The 27,548-nt window shown below is 44.3% G+C and overlaps 1 protein-coding gene across 2 annotated transcripts; it reads left to right on the top strand.

Annotated features, from left to right (window-relative positions):
* Positions 1–494: 494 nt before the first annotated feature.
* On the top strand, positions 495–25,701 carry LOC120838320 (zinc finger protein 91-like). Of its 2 annotated transcripts, none has more exons than XM_042294461.1 (3): positions 495–533; positions 4,400–4,515; positions 19,855–25,701. In XM_042294461.1, the coding sequence occupies exons 2-3, from the start codon at positions 4,488–4,490 to the stop codon at positions 22,302–22,304; spliced, it is 2,478 nt and encodes an 825-aa protein (XP_042150395.1). In that variant the 5' UTR covers positions 495–533; positions 4,400–4,487; the 3' UTR covers positions 22,305–25,701. The 2 variants fall into 2 exon arrangements, with proteins under 2 accessions (XP_042150395.1, XP_042150396.1); XM_042294462.1 differs by having other exon boundaries at positions 526–586.
* The last annotated feature ends 1,847 nt before the right edge of the window (positions 25,702–27,548 follow it).

The raw sequence follows: 27,548 nt of genomic DNA on the forward strand, positions 1-27,548 counted from the left end.
CGTACAGCGAGAGAGCCCACCCAGCAATCGAAACAAAAAAGCCGCGAAACTCCTTCACTCCCCCGCGGGAACGTTGATAATGATAACTTTCAGGGCGCCGAAATTACACAAGGACAAGATACAAGAAAGGAAACGTGAACAAGGCGCCTTGTTCACATCTCCTTTCTTGTATCTTGTCCTTGTGTAATTTCAGCGCCTTGTTCACGTCTCCTTTCTTGTATCTTGTCCTTGTGTAATTTCGGCGCCCTGAAAGTTATCATGAACCAACTAGTCCAGATTGCCATTCTAATGCGTTGATAACGAAACTGAAATGTTGCGAGTGACTACAGATTGTACTCCTCCGAAAAAGGCTTCGCGGACTCTGGATATTGCTGGCACCGGGAGGGGACGCTACCCATCTATCCAAAAGACCCTGTTTCAGTGGCGCGCCCATCGGCAAAACTTTGCACTTGCGACGACGGTGGTGGTTCATGTTTACCGACTCTTTTGTCAGGCACTGAAAATAGTTCAGCGGGTTCAGCCAGCTTTTGGAGGTGAGGTCGATTTCATGTTCTGACACTTCTACTTCTCCTTATTCAACAAACAGGTACATTTTTCAGCAACCTAAAACAGCTCTGTGAGTGTGCCTTCCTTGTTTCTTCTGTCTCGTTTTTTCGCGCTGGTTTACTTTACCTTCTAAGATGATCCATTGTCGACCCGGTCCGCGTCGTTCCAGCTTCGGTACAGTACCGGCAAACATTGTCGCATTCAAAGATGATAATAGAATAGCCCCACTAAAACAGTGTCTTGAGCTCAGCCCATGCTCTATGCTTTGCCAACCCCAGCGCATGATTATGATGAACACTGGCGTCAGATCATGTGGCCCCTTGTTCTAAAATTGCGAGTTGGAACGAAAGCTTTTTCGTTCCTTTATTTTTTCCGGATCTGCCATTGCACGGGAAAGAAAACGAATGGGTGTTTTTTTTGTTTTTTTTTTGTAATTTTTCAACATAAGGGTTTAGTTCATAGTGATATTTACTGAAAGTACCAACAATATTGCACGACCCATGCGACATGTAGACATCATTGAGGCACCCGATTATGTTTTCGTTGTTGCTGAACTCCATCAGAAAATTGTCCCCGAGGATAGAAGCATTGGAAGGACTAAATGTGACCTATTTATACGACGTTACTTAGAACTACAAGTACGTACGGGAGGGTTACCTGAAGAGCAAGATCCTAGCGGCCTCAGAGGGACTGCCGAACTTTGGCAGCCACCTCACAGGAGTGTCGTTCTCGAGTTCTTCCCCCCATGCTTCGACCAGCTCCATAGCTTGTTTAACTTCAGTCTTTGGGTGCAATGGAGGATTACTGTTACCACATGAGACAAATATAATTGTCAAATTAACACCCCCAAATGGAGGAGAAAGTCCCTCATAAATAAAAAAAAAGTATTCTCTGGAGTAGCAACGAAAAAAGAAGGGGGGGGGGGGGGTTATAAACATACTGAGTTGTAAAGGTTTCTTTGCCCTGCATCTTACCGCATAATGTTCCTTTAAACCTTCAAGAGCTGCAGGCACTCGTAGGGCAGCTTCCGCAACCTTTTTTAATTCTGGGTGACTTTAACGTCCATCATCCTACCTGTCAAGACTCCCGTGGTTGTCTGATTGAACGCCTTTCATTGTCTTCAGGTTTGTGCCTTTTTAAAGGGAGAGAGCCAACTTTTTTTAATGCCACGCACAGCTCGTTCACATCTATTGACCTTTCCCTTGCTTCACCTTCATTACCTCCTTGCTCTTTGTAGAAGGTTCTCCGCAACCCTTATGGAAGTGATCATTATCCTATTGTTTTAGAGAGAACTCAATTGCCTAATCTTTTAAAGTGGGGTCCCTAGCTGGAAGTTAGACAAATTGACTGGACACTTTTTAATTTTCACTCCACTCTAGATCCTTCACTTCTTTCTTCTATGTGTCTTGAGAATGCTATGCTCTATGTCATAGAGCAGATACTAAGTGCTGCTCTACGCTCTATTCCACAAACGTCTGGTAATGTGCCGAAAAAACTTAAACCTTGGAGGAACGAGGAGTGTGCCACAACCCTAGCAAATCAAAACGGCGTGGGAAAGGTTTCATGGATAGTATCCCACTTCACGCGACTTTTTAGAGTTAAAGCGCCAAAAAACCAAGGCTCGCTGGACTAGGAAGCAGGAAAAACGCGGAAGTCATAGATGAAGTTCCTTTCTTTTACTAGTGTTGTCCCTGCCAGGGAGGCCTGGGACAGATATAGGAGCGTAAATAGGGGCTATAGGTGCTTTGCTATCCCAACTTTTAATGCTCCTTGTTTGTCATTAAAAGACATTGGTCACATTCTTGGGGAACATTTCTATAATTCATCTAGCTAGGCCTACTACAGTGCTAACTTCGCACAGTTTAAAGCTAGTGCGGGGCAACAAAAGTTAATTGTATCTGGAAGAAATGCAACCTCTTATAACTAGCCATTTACGCAATGTGAACTTGAGACGACCCCTAATGTACGAAAAGCTCTCTGCTCCTCATTATGGACCTCACTATGAAGTGTTTCGTAACTTATCCATGGAGTCCCTTGAGAACCTCCTTTTCAATACTTTATGGGAAAAGGTATGTTTTCCCCACACTTGGAAACATGCACACATTATTCCCCTTCTAATACCAAATAAAGACCCCTCACAGCTGTTAAGACGTTGTCTGGTCAAACTGACGAGATGCCTCAGAAAAACGTTTGAACGTTTGATACTGGTGTATGTAATATTGGTGGAACAGAAGGTCTTCGATAACAACCAGTGTGGATTCTGCCGAGGTGTGGCATTTGATAAAAAGCTTAATATTATTTCCCACCTAAAAGCTCTGAAAACAAAATGTCTTAAATCTATAGATCTTTTGAAAATCTTAGAAGTCATGGGGTTCTGACAGAAAATGTATTCTATGGTTGTACAATGCTTTTGTAAGATCTCGTCTTGGCTATGGTGCAGTGGTGTATCGATCCGCCTGGCTATCTGCCCTGGGGATGTTGGACCCAGTTCACAATCTTGGCTTCGGACTAGCAACTGATGCTTTCCGGACGTCCCCTGTCCTCAGTTTGTGTGCAGAATCTAATGAGCTATCACTGAAAAAACGACATACACATCTTTAAACTAACATATGCTTACCAGATCCTGGCTGACCCTCAAAACCCGACTCGCTCATCACCTACAAGGTTGAGGTTTTCTCGTCTCTTTATCGTCAAGCCAAGCATTGTGCCACCACTAAGCTCCCGCTTTGGAGACCTTTGCATTCCGCTGCTTCTTTCACTGGACCAGGTCGGCCTCGTTCGGAAAGCCGACGATGGTATTCCCTCTTGGAAGACGCTGCCAGTTGCTTGCAATTGGTCTCTCACACAATTTAACAAATCTGTGCATTTCCTACACTGTACATCAGCGAGAATTTTGTGAAGCTCAATTAAAGTATGATGGTTACCTTCATATTTATACAGATGGCACCAAGACTTCATCTTTTATTAGCTGTGCTATGTATTCAAAACACTTCTCTAAAGTTAAGCGACTTAATTTGATTGCCAGCATTTTTACTCCAGAACCCTATGCAGTATCACATTGACTACATTATTCATTAAAAATAATAAGGGCTGTTCTGTTTGTTGATTCTCAGAGTGTGATTGTTGCAGTTTGCTCTCTTAAAGATACTAACAACATGCTTGTACAACAAATTCAGCATAAACTCAAGGCTGCTCTTCTGGACGGTCAAAGCATACAATTTTATTGGGTACCTAGTCATGTTGGCATAGAAGGCAACAAGAAGGCTGACAGGCTTGCGGGTCCTGGGGGACCTTCTCCAATCGTCTTCCTGTTTACCATATCAGGATATAAAGCTTTTAGTAAAGTGGTCGCTTTTTCCTTTTTTGGCCATTGGAATGGGACAGTGAGTGCGAAAAAAAGCTCCGCGTTAGTAAAGCTGCTCTTGGGGCCTGGGAAAGCTTTCCATGCAAGATTCGTCTTCATGAAACCTTGTTGTGCCGTCCGAGATTTGTGATCAGTGTGGTGATACTCTTACTACTTTACATCTCTAGTGGTCCTGTCCCGGTCTAGAGCCAAAGCCTCGCATTCATTTTCCCGAGTTTTTTCGTCAACAGATCCCATTTCATCCGGCTCTTCTGCTGGGGGAGAATCCCATAGTCCCTTTTATTTGAGTAATATACTTTCTTACTAGCATTGGCCTTTTACTCCAATTATTGTTTCACACTAAGTTTTAGGTTGAACTTTTGTGAAACCCTTACCAAAGTATTCTTACTTTAATTTGGCGTGGATGGCCTCGTAGCTTGTGCACCACTAACCTTCAAAATCATTGTCATCACTAACCTTCCGCTATCTAAACATGCAACACGATTACAGTTGCAGGAGCCTGGTGGAAAACGGCTTGGCTTTAGTGAGACGGCGTTTGGTGGATGTCTTTGGAGCCTTACCCCATCCAACATTTCATATGGAACTGAATCAGTCTTCAGGTCACGGTAGGTCTATCTTTTCCACCTCTATAATAAACATAAAACGTGGCGGTGGCTTGACTACGGCTGGTTGTATTCTAGAGCAGCTCTTGTACAGCTGTCCTCAGACTGCTGGACACATGAAAATTCCGAGATCCTCCACCAGGGAGGCATCTTCAGTAGAGTCCAAATCCCAGAAAAAGGTATGCGTGGTGATAAGGGCTGGGCTTGCGGAGGACAAGAGGAATTTTAAAGTAGAGCCAACTTGGCTCAAGCCTGTCCCAAGCTTGCTCCCAACTGGCCCAACTATGAGCCAGGGAAGTGTGCTGCTAGGGCGTTTTTCCTGCTTCCTAGTCCAGCGATCCTTGGTTTTTCGGCGCTTGAACTCTACAAGGTCGCATAAAGTGGGATACTATCTATGAAACCTTTCCCACGCCGTTTTGATCGCTAGGGAATCCATTCTTCTATCCGAAGCTTCAGTTACGCTGGCGAAGAAAGGTTGAAGGGTCGCGCAGTACATTTTTTTTTTACAAATTACTCAAGCACCACGGAGAATGTTTGAAATCTGGGTACAGGTGCCCCCACGCTTGTTTTACCTCGAATGAATGTGACATTTGTTTTAAATTTTTTTTCGAAAAATTACTGTTGGAGATTCCAGCACGTGTAACTGGTCTTATAGCATGCATATGCTCCTTGGTGCATAAGTAATTTAGCAAAATATCTATAAACCATTCCAGAAAAGTGCTTCTGGTCGGTGCTATTTTCAGCATATAAGTGCAGGTGGTGTGCACTTTATTCGCCTTCGAAAGTGGGGAACATAAGGGTGCTGGGCTGTGACCTAACACATGTATACTCCGTTCACTCTTAAGCTAAGACTAGAAGCTCGGCCTTCAGCACAAGCTCGCTGGTCTCTGCAGTGCTTTGGTTGGTTTGAGTGCGCGTTCACACTAGTGTTGGCAAGGACAGAAAGCTCGCACTGAAGGCGGAGCTTCTAGTCTCAGCTTAAGGGTGAACGGAGCAGACTGATTCTTGTAAACATTGAAATGTATAGACGATTGCAAGCAGGGGTTACCCCAGAAATTAGGGGGTGTCTGAATTTCCAGGGGTCTGAAGGGGGGCACAAGGAGCCAGTTTTTTTCTCTGTTTACTTCACTCTTTTTTCACTTTTTTTTTCACCACCTCTTCTGCGAGAGAATATTGCACACCTACCATTTGACAAACCAGGCAATGGCTCCATCGTATAATAATGAAACTCAACATCTGCTCCCTAAACATCTGTAACACGAGACACGAATAGCAATGTGCCGAAAGTCACGTCTATACTCAGACTTGAACTTTGTATAGACGTTTCGCTTCTCATCTTCAACCGATCGGCTGCGTGAGTGGAACTCCGAGAGTAGCCTGAGCTAGATTCAATGTCCAAAAAAAATGTAGTGTCTAAATAATACAAAAATACTCTGAAGCAATTGTGTACAACATGCGTGACTGCGCCAGAAGTCGGCTATAGTGCTAGAATGTGCACTATTTTTCTCAATGTTATTAGTACTCCTCTTTGGAGGGGTGCTTGCCGCTCTTGAAGCTGTTCCAGCTACAAAAGGATACTCAACTCGGAGCACGCGGCTATAAAGTATTCCAAGCAAAAGTGAAGATGTTTCATGCGACACTAGTTCTCGGTACACAGCTTGTGCGAAAGCACCTCGATGCGGCTGGCCTCCGTGGCTGCCAGGGAGCACATTTTGTGCTACCACAAAAAAAAGGGTAAAAAAGAAGCTTTTCCGGGTACGGTTCCTACAGTCTACTGTGGAGCACAGCTTGCTAGCCATTGCAAAGGAGCTTTCAACCTTGAAGCTGTGAAAAGTAATCTCGGTGGCTGGCGCCCGGAAAGCAGCTTCACGGTTGCCCGGGTCGCTCGTCCGCCTGCCTGCGAGTGACGTACACGGGTAGGAAAACAGGGATTTTTTATTGTTGCCAGTAGAAAGTCGCCTTCTACCCTTGCGGCCGGCGTAATTTGGAAATTCAATAACTTCACGGAAAATTTTTATTTTGATAAAACATTATCGCAATGAATTGAGAAAAGGTTGTTGATGCGGTCTGCCAATATCCAGTCAAATCGAAGACTATCAGAAAATCGGCGGAGTTTTAAGTTGCTGTACTTGATATTCCAGGCACTTCTGGCCGCCTTAACAGCGCTCAAAAGTCCTTTTCGGTTCAGGCATTCATTGCATGCCCGAACCGGAGGCAAAGTTATGTTTTTTGTAATTCAATCAATGTTTTGTGGTGCTCTGTGTGTTCAGTGGCTACGAAGATGCCGTAGTGTTGTGCGTTTGACTGCATGACTTTGACTCAAGAGATCTCCGCAAAATGAAAGACGTCGTGCAGCCGTGGCCGTCGACCATAGCCCAAGGCTCTATTGTGGCCAGTTGCTTCGAATACGAGTCAATTTCATGCAAGCACTAGGAATCCTCGCTTTATTTTTATATCAAGGTTGCACACACCTGACTCTTTCAGTGAGTGACGACACTCGCACATAACAATTAATTGTGAGAATAATTTATCTTTGCCACTTTCAAACGTTCAAACAATGAAAAGTGTAAATAAACTTACATTTTAGTTTGAGGCATGCACTGCCATAGGTGCCGTACATGAAGAGATGCCGACTTTGTTTTTGGATACCAGGTTTTCATAATGCGGACCAACTTCGCACTGCATAGGGCATTTTATAAAACAATAATAATTATTATTTTTGTTTTAAAGCATTATGCTTTCACTCACATTAATTTTCGGGCATTTGCATGTTTGTGACCAGGTGGTTTATGTGATTTTCTTGAACAAACACCAATTGAGGAACCCACAAACATACAAAATAATAAAAAGTAAATTTTGGGAACACGCCGGCGAAGAACTGATGATTGGGACCTTTTGACGTAGAACTGAATCTGGGAATCCGCAAGCTGGCACATTGGCCGAGATTACCTGAGAGCCATAAAAGCTTTTTCTTCTTTTACTGGCATGCAATAAAGTTTCTGTTCATGAAGTAAAACAGTACAAGCTGCCCCTTTCCAAACAAACAAAGAAAGTGATGAGCCCCTCGCACGGTGAGGCAGAATTGGCACTGTCTGAGGGAAAATCAGCAGGCTTCGACCAGGGACGTCAGCAGGATTTTTTCTTTTTGGGGCAAAACTTTCGCACCCGTTAATCTTTTTTTCTTTATTGGGGGGGGGGGGGGGGCAGGCAGGCAGGCAGGCAGGCAGGCAGGCAGGCAGGCAGGCAGTGGAGTGTCACGGGGTAAAATATATTCCTTGCAATGTACGGAAATATATAACGGCCAAAATAAACAAAAGGTTTTATATTAATTTGTCTCATCCAATACATACATTCCTGCGACAATTTTACAACATATTATACATATAAATTTTTTTACACAAATGGCATAAACATTCTTAAGTTTGCAGTTCTCATTGGTTATGTAAAAAAAGGCCCCCGCAAGTATTGTGCCAACTCTCGATTTAATTCCCGCAGCACAAACGCAAAACACTCATGAATGTTGAACGGGGCATGAACATATCAGGACCAGTGGGCTGTTGGTGACGAAGGAATTACCGGTCATTCATTCATCAGATTCTGCAACATGGCAACAGAATAAGAGCTAAAAGTATGTTCTTGAATGCCCATCGATATAATTTAAAGCACGAATAAATGTGCAAATAGGTAAGCAAGCTTGTCTACAATGTTTCGAGTCTTCGAACAAAATAAAGTTCAAAGTTTCTATCAACAAACTGTACTTCCTCCATGACATTTTACTTATCGCGATGAACAGTCCCTTTTTTCATAATACTCACAGTATGAAAGGAGAGAAAGCTAGGCGACGCCAAAATGAGCATGCAAGCTTCGAAGCTATACAACTCCGAAAACTCATCATTTCACTTTCGATAATGCAAAGTCATAAAAGCTCCGGATTTATAAAAAAAAAAGAACCAAACTGAGAAATACCAATACCGTAAATGCAGAGTCCACATATGCAGATTCCCAGTTATATTTTATTTCCAGGTATAAACACTAATCAATGCCTATCTGTTGCAACAAGGTTGAGTAGAGCTAAAATGTAACCCAGGCTTTACCTGGCATCACTAATGTTTAGGGCGAGCTTCCTGAAAATAAATGTTGCTATTTATTTATATATTTTTCTTCGATAGGTTTCTCCTTTGTCGCCTTAGCTTAAAACTACAGTTAAGGGAATTTAGGTAAATAAATGGGGCTCTGTCTATTTTATTTCAGAATTTAAAAATGATGTTAGAGTGCCATCTCTATGTGGGTCTTGTATTTATCTGGTCAACTTTAGTTTTACTTGAAAATGTCCATTCTTAATTAAAAAAGCAACTATAAACGTACCTGTAACAGATGAGTTGAGGGTGAATCTTATGTCAAGCTGAATTTTGGAGGGCAAAAGTTTCTTGGGAGTGACTGGGATAAGATTTGCCTCAATAGATTGGCATTCTGAGTCCTGTCACGGGTCAGAGGTGGCCACTTTCTGCGTCCTAAAAAATAAAAAGCTGTGCTGGATGTAATTTTTCCACTTAAAAGAGTTCCTGACATTCCTCGCTATATTTTCTGACTTGTGTTAGCTAGCGATGATATAAAAAAATTGAAAGACGTTTACAAATCTCTGTAATGCGAAATTAGAGCACAGCTCTTGAGGTACTTTGATTTTGCGATATACCGTGATGGGAGGGTATGCAGGAGGAGGGAGGGGAGGGTACAGAGGAGGGGGAGGGGAGGGTATGAAGGAGAAGGGGAGTGTACGGAGGACCCTCCTCCCCTCCTCATCCTCCCCCTCCCCCCACAGCTTCCCCACTAAATTTAGCTGGAAAATTAACGCCACGTGACCTCAACACCAATTCAGTTTCCCCGCTAAACTTAGCAGGGAAATTGACTTCGCATGACTTCGTGTCATGTCACCTATGAACAAATTCAGTTTTTCCGCTAGATTTAACGGGAAAGTTGACGTCACGTGACCTCAACACCAATTCAATTCCCTGCTAAATTTAGCAGGGAAACTGAATTGGTTTTGGGGTCATGTGACATCAGTTACCGCTAAATTTAGCAGGGAAACTGAATGCTCAGTGTTGTATTATGGGACGTCAAAGACCTACACACCAGTTTAGTTTCTTCGCTAAATTTAGCAGGAAATGGAATTAGTGTATAAGTCTGTGACGTCCTATAATGCAACATGCACGGCGACGGCGCGAAACACGGGAATGAGTGCCTAAGAGCTGCGCTCTAAAAGAAAAGGAACGCGCGAGATCTTCCCAGTCGTTTGCGCGGGAACAAACCAATGGAGAAATTCTGAGCCGACAAGAGAGTGACGCTCGCCACAAACTTTCGGAAACAACAAATGCATGGTTGCGAGTGTGGACTGGGGGGTCTCTGACACGCCTTTTCCTGGTGTCAAACGGTGAGACAGTGAATTATCGCCCGACTGCCAGTTGCATTGATGACTTGGTGCTAACACGGTTTTGTGCTTCATCCAAACGCAAACGTTCGACCCCTGACCCCCCCCACCCCCCCCCCCCCAAACCTCCTCAGAGGTTTATGTTCACTGCCGCTCATGGCTTGCTCTTCAGTGAATCATCTCGACAACATGTGGTTTATTATGGAGGCTTGAGAGCCCCGTCTTTAAGGCCAAAATTGCCCGTCCTTTGGTGCATCAGCTATGCGGCAGTCGGCGCGGCTTTTGTAAAAGCAACCTGAACCCCCAAGTCCTCGGCACACGGGGCATGGAGTTCGAGAGAACACAGGAGGAATTGCCTATTAGGGGCGTGGAGTTGGAGAGAACACAAAAGGAATTGCCTATTAAAATGTCAAGTGGAGCTAGGATAGCGAAGTTCCGAAAACAGGGCGCGTTTGGTCTTTGCCCTGTGAAGATAGTCATCATTGTTTCTCTTTTACCTTGACTTTTCCCAACCTCCCCACTGATGTCCACACAGCCCCGGGCACACGCTGCACACGACGACATTGAGGGATTATTGTGACGGACAAGTGGATGCGAATGTGAGAGTATGCAAGAATGATGGGGCCCTAGTTGGGAACTTGTTTTACGAGCCGTTTCGCCAACTTTCTACTCGAAGCTGGAGTCTGGGCTTCATCACCACTGAGCGTTCACTGCGGGGTATTGCGGTGTTCTCAGAAATTGGTGCTCCCTCACCCAGGTTTAGAGATGGAGGTTGCAGAGGCAAAAGTAGGGCTTGGTTGCTCTTTCCTTTCCATTTATTTCTTCCACGAAATATGGGGCAAAACCTCTCTCTTTTTTACGTTTTTATGGTTACTCGATTTTAATTTTAAATTGCTTTCAGTTGTTTTTTCGCTCGTCAGCGAACCAACGGTCACCCCACTTGTTCTGGAGGAGGGGGAGTCTGGGTTGGTGTGGCAGCTGCTCCTTTTGCATCCCCCTGCTGACGCCCATGGCTTCCACTGCTCATCTACCCTGGCTTCCCCCTGGTAAACCGCAGACACAATGGCACTCTGCCTCTGGGCCTTTCAAAAAGGTTGCAAGGAAATGTTCGTCAGGGTTCGTGCTTTCCTAGCAGCGAAGATCGGCTGCCTGTTACCCCCTTTCTCTTCTGTGTTTTTACCTTCTCCGGCCAAACCTCAGCACTATCTAGGAGAGAGCATAGATGTGAACGGACCATGTGAGTCCACCTTAAAAGGAACCTTGACAGTGCATTTCTGCTTGCCGAGGTTCTTATTTGAACAACACCTATAAGAGCCCTACTAACCCAGGACACAATTTGAGGCTCAAAATTCGTTTTCTTTCCGCTAGGAAACAGCCGGTTCAGAATTGGCTGATTTCAGTCGCGCCCGCTCTGTTTTCCATGGTCACGCGGCGTTTTAACGATGTGTACCAAATATATTCAAAGTTGTTGGCCCTCTAAGGCACACATTCAATATAGAAAGTAGAAAAGAATATGAACCCCATTTTTGAGGCCTCCAAGAAACTGCAAATACATCGATAGAAAAAAAGAATGTTGCACAGATCGCAGGAAGTACACATAGTAAATGTCATTTTGGCGAAGTACCGCGGGCTGGACGACGCGATGGCGGCACACGACAGACCAACGTCGCGCGGACGCAGGGCTGCTACTTCGAAGCTTTCGTTCGTGGCACTGGCCAATCGATCTTCAAGCACAGGACATCGAGCAGAAGGGACATAATTGCGAAACAACGGCACGACAAACGGTGCAAGCAACTTTGTCGTCGTCGTCCGCTTTACACGCTGAAGAAGCAGGAAAAAATTTAAAATTGACAGCGAAGTGCTATGGTGCATGAAATGCATTATGAGGAATTGGTGAGGGAATTGGTGCGTCACGTGACATACATTTTCCCGGAAACTGGTGTCTAGGCCAGACGACGTGAATTTTCGTGCTAAATTCAGCGAGTAACTGAATTGGTTCATGTCCCGTGACATTGGGTCACGCAACATCAACTTTCCCTCTAAATTTAGCTAAGGAACTGAATTTGTGTATAGGCCTCGTGATATCGATTTCTCCACCAAAATTTGCCAGGAAATCCGCGGTGGACGGACAAACTTTTGGGATGGGGGCTAGCACTAAAAAGCATTTTAGGATTTTAAAAAAATGCGGTCGGGTGTAGCCACACGACTTCTGGGCTTGAGCTTTCAGTTTCAGTTTTGAGCAGTTGAATTTTTTGGCTTAATTAAAAAAATATTTCTCTCTAGCAAAATATATATTCGGTAGTCTCCTGACACCATATTAAATTGCCTGGCAAAAAAAAAAATATTTTGGAGGGTTTCATGTCTTTTAAGAGACTGGATATAACCAACTAAAAACACGCTCCCCCCTCCTGTTTCCACCGTCGAGGGAGTCGCCACTTTTCTGTCGGCGTCACTTCGACACAAGACCCCCAGGAGTGCAGGATTAGAGCCACGAGGGAGGGAGTCCCAATTTTATTTGTCTCCCCCAGCTCTGCTATTTACTTGTTTTTTGTTCATTTTTTCCTCGATAATTTCCACTGTCGCTCTAACCTCCTCTTCGTTGCATCTACTTTACTGTAGTCCACTTTCCATCTTCTCCAGCGAAACTCAGGGCCCCTGTGCAGGGTCAAGGAAAATCCGGACGTTTTCCAGATTTTGTGTCAACAATACAGTGAAGCTAACCGGCCATATTACGCTCCTGCGGCCACGTGATTCGACAGCAGACCTTTACATAATAAACAATTTGCGGCTTGCTCCAAAATGAGCAGGAAATACAAACGGAGGGCAGCAATACTCGAGTCACTTTGTGCCGGAAAGTCGCCTAAGTAAATCATTGCGTCGTACGGCTACAAGAATGCTCAAGTTTACAGCATTGCCAGGACGTTCAGATGATCTGTCAGCCAGGAAGACGTTAGAGCAGATCGAGCATAGCATACGGTCATCATTAATTTTTATCTTTGCCTCCGCGTTTTCCTAACTATGGTGAATTTTTTTGGATTTATTTCGACGACCCTGTATACATCTGTTGCCCCTTTGGGAAGGGCAGGACTGAGCTCCTTACATTTTAGAATAACAAGTTCAAATGTTTCCCTCTTTACATATAGTGCTTATTTTATCTGCATCTTCAAATTTAGCCCTGTATGTGTTTTTGCTGCCCTGTATGTGTTTATTCTTGAGACTCCCATCTCGGCATCAAGCAGCAGAGCACTTCCTCTTGAATTATTGCCTTGCCAAGGTGTGCACACCTTGGCAAGGCAACTTTCTGACAAAACGTGGCTGCCTGTAAATGGGCATAGATGAAGAGGCGAGACAAGCTAGAAAAGCGCCCACAGACGACAAACCTCAAGAACATTGTAACACAAAGAGAGAAGGGAAGGTTACACATTTGGCTGGAAAGCCCCGATAAATGGACCTTTTGCAGATATATTTGTCTGAGTAAATGGGTTTGGTACTCACTCTTTTCCTTCTGGCGAAGCAGAGAGGGAACATGGTTTCGTTGTATAAACTTCGGGGCTGAAGATAACTCGCGATGGGGATAAAGGCGAAGTTTGAGGGAGCCATATCTAGGTCACAGCGGTTCAATGGGCAAACAGGATGCAACTGATTTTTCAGGTGTCGAACAGCCTTGAACCCAATTGCATGTCTAGGTGGCAGCACATATTTGGAAAAAGGGGGATTGAACCGGTTGTTTGGTGCCCAGGTCTTATGCTTTTTGAAGGAAGGGCAACGGTAGTGAAGCTCTAGGTGAACTCTGAAGCTCAAGGTTTTAACTAATCTCTTTTTTTTTATCTAAATGATCCCTTTTGTGTTGATAATGAGACAAACATACATCTGTTTACCCAGTTACCAAAACTGGCTGTTCATCGTCTGCACTCAAGTTTTTATTTTTACGAGGCAGAATTGCATGGGGAGGGATTGGTTCCCCAAAATTGTGTGTATATAGCAAAGCATCCATATTAGTGAGACATGACTTCATCGTGTGTTAAAATTCTTTTAATGATAACTTCGAGAAAGACTCTTGTTTTATTGAGCCATAGTCGAAGTCGTTGCCAATTAGAAAACATATCTAAGTCTCCAGAAATAGTTTTTGTTGCACTGTCTGGATAATGATGTATCCAGCTCTCAAAAAGTATTCAAATTCTAAATCCAAAGGTACTATGGTGAAGAGATTTTCTTGAAGCTAAAAAAAGGAAAATTCTGAAAAAAAACAGGAAAACTTTCAAAAACAGAAATACTTTAAACGACTTATTATTCGTAGGCTCAATATTTCGCGATTTAGGTCGGAGCTGAAGTTTTTGAATAATTCGCGGGTCCCAATTTTCGCGAAGGCTGTAAGATCTCAATATAGATTCCAATGTGTTTACATTTTACCGGAATTGTTTGCGGGACCTATTTTTCATGAATTGAGAGCAATTTGCGAAAATTAGGTCCTCGCGAAAATTAAGTCATTTACAGTACATATTTATTTGTCTTGTGTCCAGAAACAGTTGAGGCCTTCATACTGGTGCACACTCATGCACAACATACACTTTAAAAAGAAAAAGGAAACACATACACATAGTGGCAGAACATATATAAAACTTGAACACTGATGTTAGTAAATTTGAATGGTTAGTGCACTTTTTAAAATCCCCCTCACTCCCGAAAATGTCAACCACCGCGCTCAGTGCAATAAGATTGCTCTGAATTCGTAAAATTGGGGAAAATGAACATATATCTTGCACGTAAAATGTGTTGTGGCGTCGACAGTTTACTTGGGGGACATGTATAGAAAGCAGAGAAACGCCTAGGGCAACGTGATCTACTATGCAGAGTTTTATACAAAAATACAGAATCACGAAGACTGCGACGAGCCTCCAGCGATTGCAAGTTTAGTCGATCCAACATTGACTCGTAGTAAAAAAAAAAAAAAATAACGGTCGTAAACAATGCGTGCCAACTTTCTCTGCGCACGTTCTAGGCCATCAGAGTTGGTCACACCCAGACAGTTCCAAACTAGAGCCAAACTCCAGTTTTGAGCACGCAATCGATGTGTAAAGCCTGACGAGACAGGACGGCTTTTTGAAATGACGGGTAATATGTGAAAACAAACGTAAAAGTCACAAGCAAATCAAAACGAAGGGATGAATCAATATACACTCCTAAGTCACGTATGCAATATTTACGTCGCAATGGTTGATTGTCCAACTTATACAAAATATCAGGCACACACTTCTTCCTCGATAAGGAGATAACACATTTTTTGGGGGCTTAGACATAATTTATTTTGAAGGCACCATGATGAAATAGCAGTAATAACCTCCTGTAGGAGAACACAATAAATATTTGATTTGATCTGTTTGAAGATCTTAGTATCATCAGCGAACTGCAGCAGATTTGACTGTTTTACACAGAGAGACGTCGTTGGCAAAAATATTGAACAGCAAGGGTGCTAGAATAGAACCCTGAGGAACCCCGGATGATGATATGTATGATCTCGAAAACACACCATTAACACAAACATTGTTAATGTGCTCGGACAGATATGACTGAAACCACAAACATAACGGCCAACAACTCCATATTCCGATAACTTGTGCACTAATAGTTCATGGTGCACAATGTCAAAGGCTTTACTCAAGTCAAAATAAATAACGTCGACCTGCCCTTGGCTGGAAACAGTGGGGCCAACGTGACTCAAATACTCAGCTAAGCTAGTTTCAACACTTTTAGATTTAACAAAACAGTGTTGAGATTCATTTAGTATTTCTTTGAAATAGCTAGAAAGGTGCACTTCTATTACAATTTCAAACAGTTTCGAGAATATGGTTATTAAGGAAACGGGTTTATAATTTCTAACATCTGCAGAGTCCCCTGATTTGAAAATAGGCACCACAATGGCTGACCTCCACTTTTCTGGGAAAATTTTTGAATAAACAAGTTAAAAAGGTAGGTCAAGACCGGCACAAATGCATCAGAGCAACCTTTAGCAATAAACGCTGGTACGCTATCGAAATCCAATGAAAGTTTAGGTTTCAAACGTCTAATACAATCGTGCACTGCAGAGTGACCGACGCTAAATGGGGCAAAAACACTATCAGTTTTCGCAACAATGTGATTACCGTATTTATTCAAATATAAGGCAACCTTTTTTTTTTTCGAAAATGTTGTCAAAAATTAAGGGTCGACATATAATCGTGATCGACCTACATTCGCGACCAAATTTTGCGACCCTACCGAGGGCATGGAGCTATCAAATCACCGAGCCGGCGTTGCCGTAGAGCCGTGTCGCCTCTTGTTTCAAAAAGCTTTTGGTGCTAGAAAACCACCGCAACAGCAGCAACCGACAGCCCCCCGCCGCCGGAACCGCGAAACCGCCGCTCGCGCACATCCCTCGGGCGTCTGGTTTCGCCATCCAACACCACCTCCTAGAAATAAGGCCGTAGCGCTCTTCTTGTGACGTCGCAAAGGAAGGCCATCGGGGGCGCGCATCGAAGCGAAGGCAACGCGCTTGGATCGACCGCCATAACGCGCTTCTCGTCAGACATGCGTGTCTTATTAGCTAAAATGAAAGCTGCACTTTGCAACGGGTCTCAGAAACACTTTATTACGCGGGCAAAACATTACACCGCTAAATGATCAATGCGAAATGGCACAAGATATGCGTAGAAGACGTCTATAGAAAAATGTGATTGTTTTAAGTAGAAAATATTGAGTCACGCAACTATTGCTGTAGGAATGCATATTTTGTACTTTAAACAAAATTAACTTTTCCGTGTGGCAGGGGTACTAAACTTACTATTTACAGTCAACTAATTTACTTCTTCCTATGGGCTCGAGCTGCCTAAGAACAAAATATAATCTATTTTGTATACAGTAATACTATTACCTTAATACACTTAAGATTCTAGTATAAATGCGGTAAAGGCAACAAAATAACATTAGTATAAATAAACACATACGCACAAACAATGCACTTTCAACAATCACACAAACTTGTTATTTACCTTCCAGTAAAAACTACATTACCACACATCGGCATATTTATAAATGCCGACGCAATAGCAAACGGATAATGACGAAGAACAAAATTCCATTCTATCACGAGATTTAGAAATAAAAAAAATCAACCACAGCACTTGCGTCTTACATGACCAAGAGTAAATAAGTTGTTTCTCACCTGTCTATCGTATCCATATGTCCCACACGACCCATCACGAAAACATTTGAACACAAACTTCCAGAAGCCTCTGTTGAGAGAGAGGCCATCAGCCAGTGTCATCGTTCACTAGTTGCCACACACGTCACTCAAACCGTGGCAGGACGTGTTTCGTAAATCTACGTAAATGCCGTAGTATCAAGCGAACACAAAAAAAAAACTACCCGAGACTACAGTGACAACAAAAAAATGACGGGTAGGAGGATCAAAAGAACCACACACGCAAACACACACACACACGAGAGCAGCACCAGCAGTATGGGATGAGAGGCTTAACATTGTCGACCCATCTCTTGCTCGTGTGCGCTCCCTGCGGCGATGATTGGATTTTTGTTCGGTTCTTTTCTCTTCTGAAATGTCTCAGCATTCTTTTGCAGACAGTCAGCAGCTCACACACAACGTAAGTTTACCAGAATCTGAGCCCGTACGAGGGAAGATGTCGCATCGCAAATTCAGAGCCGGTTCATTCAAAGAGTGGGAAGCTGCGGGATTGCGCATAGTCCCGCGGTTATGGGGATAATCATAAATATAAATTTGATACTTTTAACCTTGGTGACGTATATTATGTTTATATTATATATATAATAAATTGTACAAGACTGCGCTTTTAAAATGTGTATTAATGTCGGATAAACGCGCATGAACATTACCGCGCCGCTCGAGAAGAAACTTTTTTTCACGTTGATATGCGTCGACAGCTGAAATTTTCTCACGTAGTTGCGCCATGGCCTTCCTTCCTCCAACATTGTGACGTACCCACTCGGAGCGCTACGGCCTTATTTCTAGGAGGTGTTGCGCCATCGCGCCTGTAGCTTTCCCCTCGCTGGGCAAGGGGAAGGGGAAGAACGTGATGTGCCATCCACCTTGCCCTCCATTCAAATGTACACACACAAAAAAAAAGGAGACAATGGTGGTTACTTTAGCTTGTTGCTTGCGGTGGCTTGCGTGTTGCTCACGGCGACTCCGGTGTTGCTCGCGTATTTGTATTTGGTCTTCCGTAGCTTCGCCCAACTCCACCTTTCGTTTCTTCTCGTCGTCATTTTTCAACGGACGGTGTCAGTGAGATATTGTCGCCAATTTGCGAGAATGTCTACCAAGCTGACGAAGCTTCGGACAACGATGACATGTCCGGAAGTTCTGACGACGATTAAGTTTTTGGCATCGCCCTGCGATTTAGCCGAGAGTGCTGTGAACTAAGGTTTGTTTCTTTCTTTTGCCCCGACTTTCCCCTGTTCCTAAAAAAAAAAGGTCGACCTCGATTTCAATTAATTTTTATTTATTCTCGGTGGGTTCAATAAATGGGGTCAACCTATGTTCGGGTAAATATGGCAAGCACTCGTGGCTCTGAGCTCGCAGATTGCATATCACACAAGCATACACTTGAGAAGTATGACGAAAACACTTCGCCGACAACATGGGGATCAGAATGAAAACCGGAATCATTTGACAACGTAACAGACTTGGCTTCTGTGCCCAATAACTTATTTTTGTACTTCCAAATATTGTTAGGATTTTTCAGCAGTTCGTTCTCAGTCTTATTCCTAAAGTTTCCTTTATCTCGCTGATAAAGAATCTTTACTTCGGCCCTTGCACTACTAAATTTCGCGTACCAAGCGTCACCTTGGCCATGTTTATAACAGGGAGTTTTAGAATAACATATGCAATTTTAGTGCACACTAGCGCGAAATTTAGCGCTTGCGTTAGCACGTGCGATGCAAGAGAGCTTTAGAATAGCGTTTCTCCACTGCGACACAAAAGCCCAAGCATCTCGCGCTTGCAACGCCCCCAAGATACAGTCACTCACGATTTTATTTCACAGACGAAATGCTCTAACTTGAGAGAAAACAAGACTTTTGGTTCAGAGTAACAGTTTACATTTGTTTAAACGTGAGAATGCAACGCGAGCGGTCGATTGGTGGTGTCTGCGTTTGTCGCCTCAACACGAGTGTACTGACCTTCGCCGATAAACGTCCACTCGTTGCACGCATCAAGTTGCCTGTGAACGTTGCCCACCTTACTGGGTTTTTCAAACCGAGTGCAATGTCGTACTGTATCGAAAATCGCAGTCGCAAGGATGCCTCCGACGTCGCGCTCACGACGCCACCAAAGTGCCCGCAGCCATAGTCCTGGGGCCGCCATTTTTTTAACTGTGCTCGTCTTGGCTTTAACCAACTTCTCATCACGAATCCTCCTTGGAGGAGCGCAAAAACCCTTTGCATATGCACGCGATTTCCGAGAAATAGCGTGCGCTAAAATAGCGCACACAAAGCGCAAAATGTGGTTAGTGTTTGGCGCATGCGCAGCGGCGACGACGCTATTCTTTGCATATGCAAAGAATAGTGTCGCCACTGCGCATGAACCGGAACCCCGCGCCACCCCCATTGACATTACAGCGCACGTGACTCGGAAGATGGTAAAAGAGTTGAGAGGCACCGAAAACTTCAATGTTTGTCCATTTGAAAAACTAGAACATGCAGGCAAAAGTGTTTTTTTGTTCTTTACTTCAAAAAGGTTGAGACACCAACTCCTAAATTATTTAAGCAAAGTATGGAAACTGTTGCACAGCTCCTTTAATGGTGCCAGTTGCATTTGAGTGCTTCCGTAAACCGAATTGGCGATCTTGAGTAACTATCTTGGTAGGGCTTTCTTTGTGTATCGTAATACAGATGGTCTTTTCTAGGTGATGGAGCCACATTGTTGGGGGAGACCAGCTGCCCACTGAAATTCACTGAGGACATTTCGTTTGGGTGCTGTTCCTGCACCTATGTCACCAGAGATCAGCGTGGAATTGTGCGCCACCTGGCTGCCCATGGTGATAAACAATCCAAGTGCCAGAATCCTTTTATGTCTGGCTCGAAGTCCCAACTGCTTGGCAACACTCAAAAGCACAAGAGTGATAAGCCATTTAAGTGCAAGCTTTGTCCCCAAGAGTTTGCTTATAATTCCCTTCTGACCTGTCATAATCGAACACACAGTGGTGAAAAGCCATTTAAGTGCAAGCAGTGCCCCCAAGCCTTTGCTCAAAATTCTTATCTGCAAATTCATAATCGAGTGCACACTGGTGAGAAGCCATTAAAGTGCAAGCAGTGCCCCCAAGCCTTTGCTGATTATTCGTCTCTGAGAATTCATAAACGAATTCACACTGGTGAACACCCATTCAAGTGCAAGCAGTGCCCCAAAGCCTTTGCTGAAAATTCCCTCCTGCGACGCCATAATCGGACACATACAGGAGAAAAGCCATTTAAGTGCAAGCAGTGCCCCAAATCCTTTGCTCAAAATTCCCATCTACAAAGCCATAGTCATTTGCACACTGGTGAGAAGCCATTCAAGTGCAAGCAGTGCCCCAAAGCCTTTGCTCAAAATTTCCTTCTGACCCGCCATAATCAAATGCACACAGGTGAAAAGCCATTTAAGTGCAAGATTTGCCTCAAAGAGTTTGCTCATAATTTCCTTCTAACCTCTCATAATCGAGCACACACCGGTGAAAAGCCATTTAAGTGCATGCAATGCCCCAAAGCCTTTGCTCAAAATTACCTTCTGACCCGCCACAACCAAAGACACACTCAGAAGCACAAGAGTGATAAGTTGTATGAGTGTAAGCTGTGTCCTGAAACCTTCACCCAAAGTAACAGTCTGATCTACCACAGTCAAACACACACAGGTGAAAAGGCATTTAAGTGCAAGCTTTGCCCCCAAACCTTTGCTGAGAATACTAGTCTGAGACGCCATTACCAAACACACTCTGGTGAAAAGCCATTTGAGTGCAAGCAATGCCCCAAAACTTTTGTGAGAGAGTCCCATCTGCGAAGCCATAATCAAACACACACTGGCAAAAGGCCATTTAAGTGCAAGCAGTGCCCCAAAGCCTTTGCTGAAAATTCCCTCCTGCGACGCCATAATCGGACACATACAGGAGAAAAGCCATTTAAGTGCAAGCAGTGCCCCAAATCCTTTGCTCAAAATTCCCATCTACAAAGCCATAGTCATTTGCACACTGGTGAGAAGCCATTCAAGTGCAAGCAGTGCCCCAAAGCCTTTGCTCAAAATTTCCTTCTTACCCGCCATAATCAAGTGCACACAGGTGAAAAGCCATTTAAGTGCAAAATTTGCCTCAAAGAGTTTGCTCATAATTTCCTTCTAACCTCTCATAATCGAGCACACACTGGTGAAAAACCATTTAAGTGCATGCAATGCCCCAAAGCCTTTGCTCAAAATTACCTTCTGACCCGCCACAACCAAAGACACACTCAGAAGCACAAGCGTGATAAGTTGTATGAGTGTAAGCTGTGTCCTGAAACCTTTACCCAAAGTAACAGTCTGATCTACCACAGTCAAACACACACAGGTGAAAAGGCATTTAAGTGCAAGCTTTGCCCCCAAACCTTTGCTGAGAATACTAGTCTGAGACGCCATTATCAAACACACTCTAGTGAAAAGCCATTTAAGTGCAAGCAATGCCCCAAAACTTTTGTGAGAGAGTCCCATCTGCAAAGCCATAATCAAACACACACTGGCAAAAGGCCATTTAAGTGCAAGCAGTGCTCCCAAGCCTTTGTTCAAGATTCCCATCTGAGAAACCATAATCGAATGCACACTGGCGAAAAGCCATTTAAGTGCAAGAAGTGCCCCAAAGCCTTTGCTCAGAATTCCTATCTGATAAGGCATAATCGAGTGCACACTGGTGAAAAGCCATTTAAGTGCGACCAGTGCCCCCGAGCCTTTACACAAGATTCCCATCTGCGATCTCATAATCGAATACACACCGGTGAAAAGCCATTTAAGTGCAAGCAGTGCCCCAAAGTCTTTGCTCAAAATTCCTATCTGAGAAAGCATAATCTAACACACACTGGTGAAAAGCCATTCAAGTGCAAGCTGTGCCCCCAAGCTTTTGCTCGACATTCCCATCTGCAAAGCCATAATCGAATGCACACTGGTGAAAAACCATTTAAGTGCAAGCAGTGCCCCCAAGCCTTTGCTCAAAATTCTAATCTGCAAAGCCATAATCGAACGCACACTGGTGAAAAGCCATTTAAGTGCAAGCAGTGCCCCCAAGCTTTTGCTCAAAATTCCAATCTGCGAAGCCATAATCGAATGCACACTGTTGAAAAGTGCCCCAAGACTTTTCTCTAATACCAGTCCGATCCATCATTATCAAACACAGTGTTTAAAAGCCTTAAAAGTGAAAAGAACGCCCTAAAAGCTTTGCTCGGAATAGTAGTTTATCTGCCAGAACCGGATGGACCATGCAGAATGCCTTGCAGTTGACCCATAAGTTAAGCCTACTTCGTGTTTAATCACTTAACTCGTGCAGAAATTGATGCCATTTCAATCGAAGCATACATATTCCGGACTGCAAGATAGGTCCCAAAGCCTTCGCTTGGATTAGTACTTGAGCTCGCCACACTGAAGTACCTATGCGCAATAAGTCTCAAGTTCCAGCAGCATCCCAGGGCATTTTCTAAGTGGTCTTATCAAGCACATGCTAACAGATGAGGTTGACGAACCCTGAGGGCAATTGCATAGAGCCTGCAGCAAGTAGGCCTTTCATATGCCAGAAATATCCAAGAGGCTTTGATGGGAATTCCAGCTTGCTTGGCCAGTTAGACTGTGTACACAGGGCCAGACTACAGGGCCTTGCTCTTAAGCCTGTCCTCCAAACACCACTGTTTTTTCATCACAATAATGTATTGGGCAGTAGGAAATGATTCTTTGCCAGCTGGGATCTAGAGGCTGGGTCAATGAATTAGAGATATTGTTTAATGTTTTTTAGGGCAGGCTACTCTGTGTTCTACACCTGAACATACATTGGGGGTCATGCTTTAGTTCTTGTTCCGAGTTCTTTTCCATTCACTCGAGGTGTTCTCCTTTGAGGTATGGTCTAACATGCTTGTAAAGAATGTCGTCATTGTTTTCTTTTGATATCACTCCTATCGTAAAACACCACAGAAGCACGCGTTTCATTCAAGTGCCCACCATTAACATTTCCCAAACTTGGGAACTCTACAAATTATACGTTAAGCGCCCAATTTGGCCGGACAAGTGCCCATGTCTAGGCTAACCCAGTTTTCTGTGACAGTGTGGTGGCACTCCTCCAGTATTTTATGTTACGTGGAAGGTACAAATTTGCAGAAAGTAAACGAGCTACCACAATTCAGTTCTGCTATTAAAATGATAAATAAAAGGTAGGAAATTTCAGTTCCGACGCTATTGTACATCTTTCATCTGTTGTAGAATTTAGTACTGAAGTAAGTGCGAAGTAACTTTGTTTCAAGATTTTTATTTTGATGCCTCGTAGCATGCCAAGACTTCATTTTAGCAGTTACCTCGGTGGGGGACCAATTGCCAAGTGTGTGTGTGTGTGCTTGGCAGTGCTTTCTGCTGCCGACTGGGGCATGGCTAGTTGAATACCTGCACTGCTCAGCAGGTTTTGCTGTAAATTGACATTGTACCTATCTTTGATACTATGTAACGCCCCTTTAGGACTGAATTGACGAAAGGTGTTGATAATTGGAACTAACGCACTCGTAGTGTTTTCACGTTCCTTCCCTGCACTGGCATATTCATTATCACGTATCTATACGACATCTGCCTCGAGACATGACTTTGTATACCAATCAGGTGGTCACAATATTCTATTGCTTTGTGTTCTTGTTTTTGACAGTTGTTTCCCTGTTGCCTGCCTTTGCGTGACAATGTCTTAGATCGTAAGTGCGACTGTACACCAGACAATGCCTATTGCTTACTCCTTATATAATGCACTGTAGTAGTTTGTCTCTACCCTTCCTTGATGGCAGAAACTCTTACGAGGGGCGTACTATATTGATTCACAATTTATTATTTTGCTGCAATTACCGGTCAGTTAGAGGGCGACAGATAGGTCCACCTCCTCGGCAGATTATTCCTACAGCAGACTGCACTCTCATCACCAAAGGGGCGGGTTTTTCATGCCCCACTGGAACCACTTTTTAGAAGTGCATTGCAGCTTCACTTGGACAGCCACTTCCAGCTAATCAATGACCACAAAATGGCATCCTCGCAAAGGTTTCTTGATGGCCTCGTTCAGGCGATAACCACTCAAGCCAGATTCGACCGGACACATGCACGATGAAAAACCTTGTGGGTCGTGGGACGCGTCGTATAGATGGCTGATCCTGATAGTGCCTTGGTCGATCACAGTGTTGCATGCATTCACGTGAGGCTGGGCTCCGCCATTGTTCTGACGCGTCGAATGCCCCGTTAAACATTTAGTTGTGCCCAACCGGGCCCCCAGTAATTGTAACCTGTTTCAGAGCCCATAAAACCCCTAGGACGCCATTTTGTGCTGGTGCGATACACTTCCAGAAAATGGTTCCGGCAGGGCATGAAAAGGCTGCCACGCAGCTGGTTCAAGCGCAGTCAGCTCTCGGAAGGTTCTGTCGAAGAAGTGGACATAGTATCCACTTGGCGCTTGCGGTAGGATACTGTATTCTAAATCGATATGGTATGCCTTTCGTATAATTTTAACAGAATGATGCGAGTCAGAACAGCCAAGTCTCGAGGAATACAAACTCGACCGATTTTGCTTTGGTTACCCTTGAATTTTTTGTTGCCCAGAGTGTGTTTATTTCTGCATCATGTGATCATTTGTAAACATCTTGAATCGTGGTATTTTAATGCACTATCATTCCCTGGTACATGTGCCGACGTTGGACTGGTTGGAGAACATGTATCCAAAGTTTGCAACATCGCCACGGAACAGTACTGCGGTTCCGCGTAACGCCTAGCGACCGAAGATCGCCGGCGAAGTCCCCTTTCGTTGATTTCAGTGCTACGCAGTGGGGGACGGCGGGTGGATCACTGGGGCGCGTGTCGATCACTGGGGCGCGTGTCAACCCACCCCGGCCCCCCGTTCATGCCGCTCTGCGGCAACTGTCAGGGGATGGCTCGTTACAAAATATTAACCCATCTTGGGCCGCCCATACATGGTGCCTCGCGGCGCCCCACCAGCAGCTGAAATACGCCCTAGTCCCGCTGTCCCCCACCTCACCTCGGTTGCTAGGTGTTTCCAACGCCCTCGGGAGCTCCTGCCGCAAGCTTTGGAGACCCGTGTAAGCACACGGGCTGCAGTTCCGTTCGTTGGCCCGCCATGCCATTCAAGACGCGCAGCCGTCTTAGCATGTCGCCGGGCCGTAAGGCGCCTCTACGGACATGTATGCAAAACAACAAAATGGCTCTGTCAATTTCTACGCATGGCACGCAGGTCCTTTATGCATATGTTAAGTGTCTGCTCGCACCAGGGAGAAGAGGAATTTCGGGAATGTTCTGCCCCACAAAAGTGCCGAGAGGCAGCATTCACAATACTTTTTTTTTATATATAACCACTGCGCGAAATGCTAGCGCATTTTTTCGAGAATCAGCGTGGCAACAACAATAATATCGGCCCATTTTTTTTTCTTTTGTTTACATGAAATGTGCAGAATATAAATGTTTAATCAGACTTCTGTTTCTCTGAAATAAAGGTTGACAGTTCAAGCTTTCGCAGTGGTAATATTTATTTTCTCCGGTGCAGCCGAAGTAAATGTGTCGCGAGCAGAGTGGCTCTATAGAAAGAGCCCATTCTGCACATTGCTGGCATCTCGCTGTACATTCATAGCCAGGAAAATTGACTGCCAAGTGGGTGTGCACACTGCAGCACATGGTGTGGCGGTTTTCGACAATATCCCCGGCCAGTTCCTGCCCTCTAGCAGGTTTGGGTAGGGCATGAGTTAATGCATGCAAAGACATTGTGCTGCACTGACAAAAGGGGAGTAGCCGGGAGGCACTCACTTGATCGAATGACGTTTTAGCAAACGCCCACGTTTCACCGAATGACACTTTAGCGGAAACAGATACAGCGGAAAGGATACATGGTTTTGCACAAAAAGGACGGACACGAGAGAAAACACAGACACGAGTCTGTGTTTTCTCTCTTGTGTCCGTCTTTTTTGCGCAAAACCATGTATCCAAACGTTCACCAACTCGCCCAACAACAAACTATATTACAGCGGAAAGGTTACAGGGATGCCACCCCCGTCTCCCCAGCGGACGCGCCACGAAATACCACAGAAGTTAAGATGAGCCTAGGTCGGGACGCGCTGCCTGAAATCACCGCTGAGGCATGGTTGTATGAAAAATATATTATTGCGCCGCAAAACCTAGCAAACTAAAGATTTTATAAAACATCACGCACCCCCATATTGTACTAAACTCCAATAAAAGTTACTACAAAAAGAGTATTTTTTTTCCGTTGGTTTTTACGTACGTTGAAACATATCCTGATTCAGTTACCAAAGCAGCCGTCTGGTGGCGCGTCGGGCGATGCTGGGCGAGTCATGGTGAGTGAGGGGGGTACTGTTCATGCATGCGGCGTCTATGAGCAGTTCCGTAACTGAGGTAATCTAATAACGTTCGGCAGAGGCCATTCTGAAGCAATCATTCAGTAGGGGTGTCGCGAACTTTTGTCGAACCAGATTTTTAGGTCGAGCTTTCGGGGTTCGACTGGGTCGAACCGGTTCGACGAACCTTTGGAACTTTTTCCCAGATTCGACCGGTTCGACTTTGTGGACACTGTGGCCAGACCTTGATACAAGCATGTCTAGGTTTGGAGAATTTTTGTTATTTTATTTTATGAACAGTTGAAAATAAAAGAAACCAATTCTAATCACTGAAGAAGTTAATAACTTAATCTTCTTGTACTGCATTAACTGAAATAACCAATCCGCGCTGCCCTTAATTCTCCCCTTAGCCATCACCATCCAATTCAAAGCCAACTGGCCAGTCTGCCGCGCATGCGCACTCGAGTCGAACCTCAATACAAAGTTCGGCGAATTTTCCACTAAAGGTTCGAAAAAGTCGAACCTGGTCGAACTCGAACCTCGGCCGGTTCGCGACACCCCTATCATTCAGTCCCTTAGAGTGAGTCGTTAGGGGCGCCATCAGCCAAGTGCAATTTTCAGCACTTCACATGTTGGTGATGGCTCGTTACTTATATTTGAATAGCTCCGAACCTATGGGGATGAACTTGGTTCAGCTTCGTCATACTTTTGTTCAGAAGTTTGAAGTTAGTCAAGATTTTCAACCTAACAGGTTTGAAAGTTTGAAAATGTCGAATTTCGTAGTTAGAAGTAGTCGGAGGTTAGAAAATCGAAATTCTGAGCACAAAAAAAATTCGGAACTTTGAAAATCATCTAATTTTTTATCTAATAAGTTTGATATTTCAAAGCTTTGCGAACCCTTTATTAAACTCCTTGATTCGATCTTCGAACCTCAGGTTCGCAAAAAGCTTACAGTATCTCTAGTTGCGATGCGCGCGCCAACGAGATTGGGCTTCCACTCAGGCGAAAAGGCCAACGCGCT

The sequence above is a fragment of the Ixodes scapularis genome, unplaced genomic scaffold (genome assembly GCF_016920785.2).
Source record: "Ixodes scapularis isolate PalLabHiFi unplaced genomic scaffold, ASM1692078v2 PGA_scaffold6__148_contigs__length_123643588, whole genome shotgun sequence".
In the NCBI taxonomy this organism is placed as follows: domain Eukaryota; kingdom Metazoa; phylum Arthropoda; class Arachnida; order Ixodida; family Ixodidae; genus Ixodes; species Ixodes scapularis.

Excerpts from the sequence above, each read along its gene's own strand:
- LOC120838320 (XM_042294461.1), top strand. The coding sequence starts at position 4,488 with ATGGAACTGAATCAGTCTTCAGGTCACG. Across the intron at positions 4,516-19,854 it reads GAATCAGTCTTCAGGTCACG|GTGATGGAGCCACATTGTTG; the intron begins GTAGGTCTATCT and ends GGTCTTTTCTAG.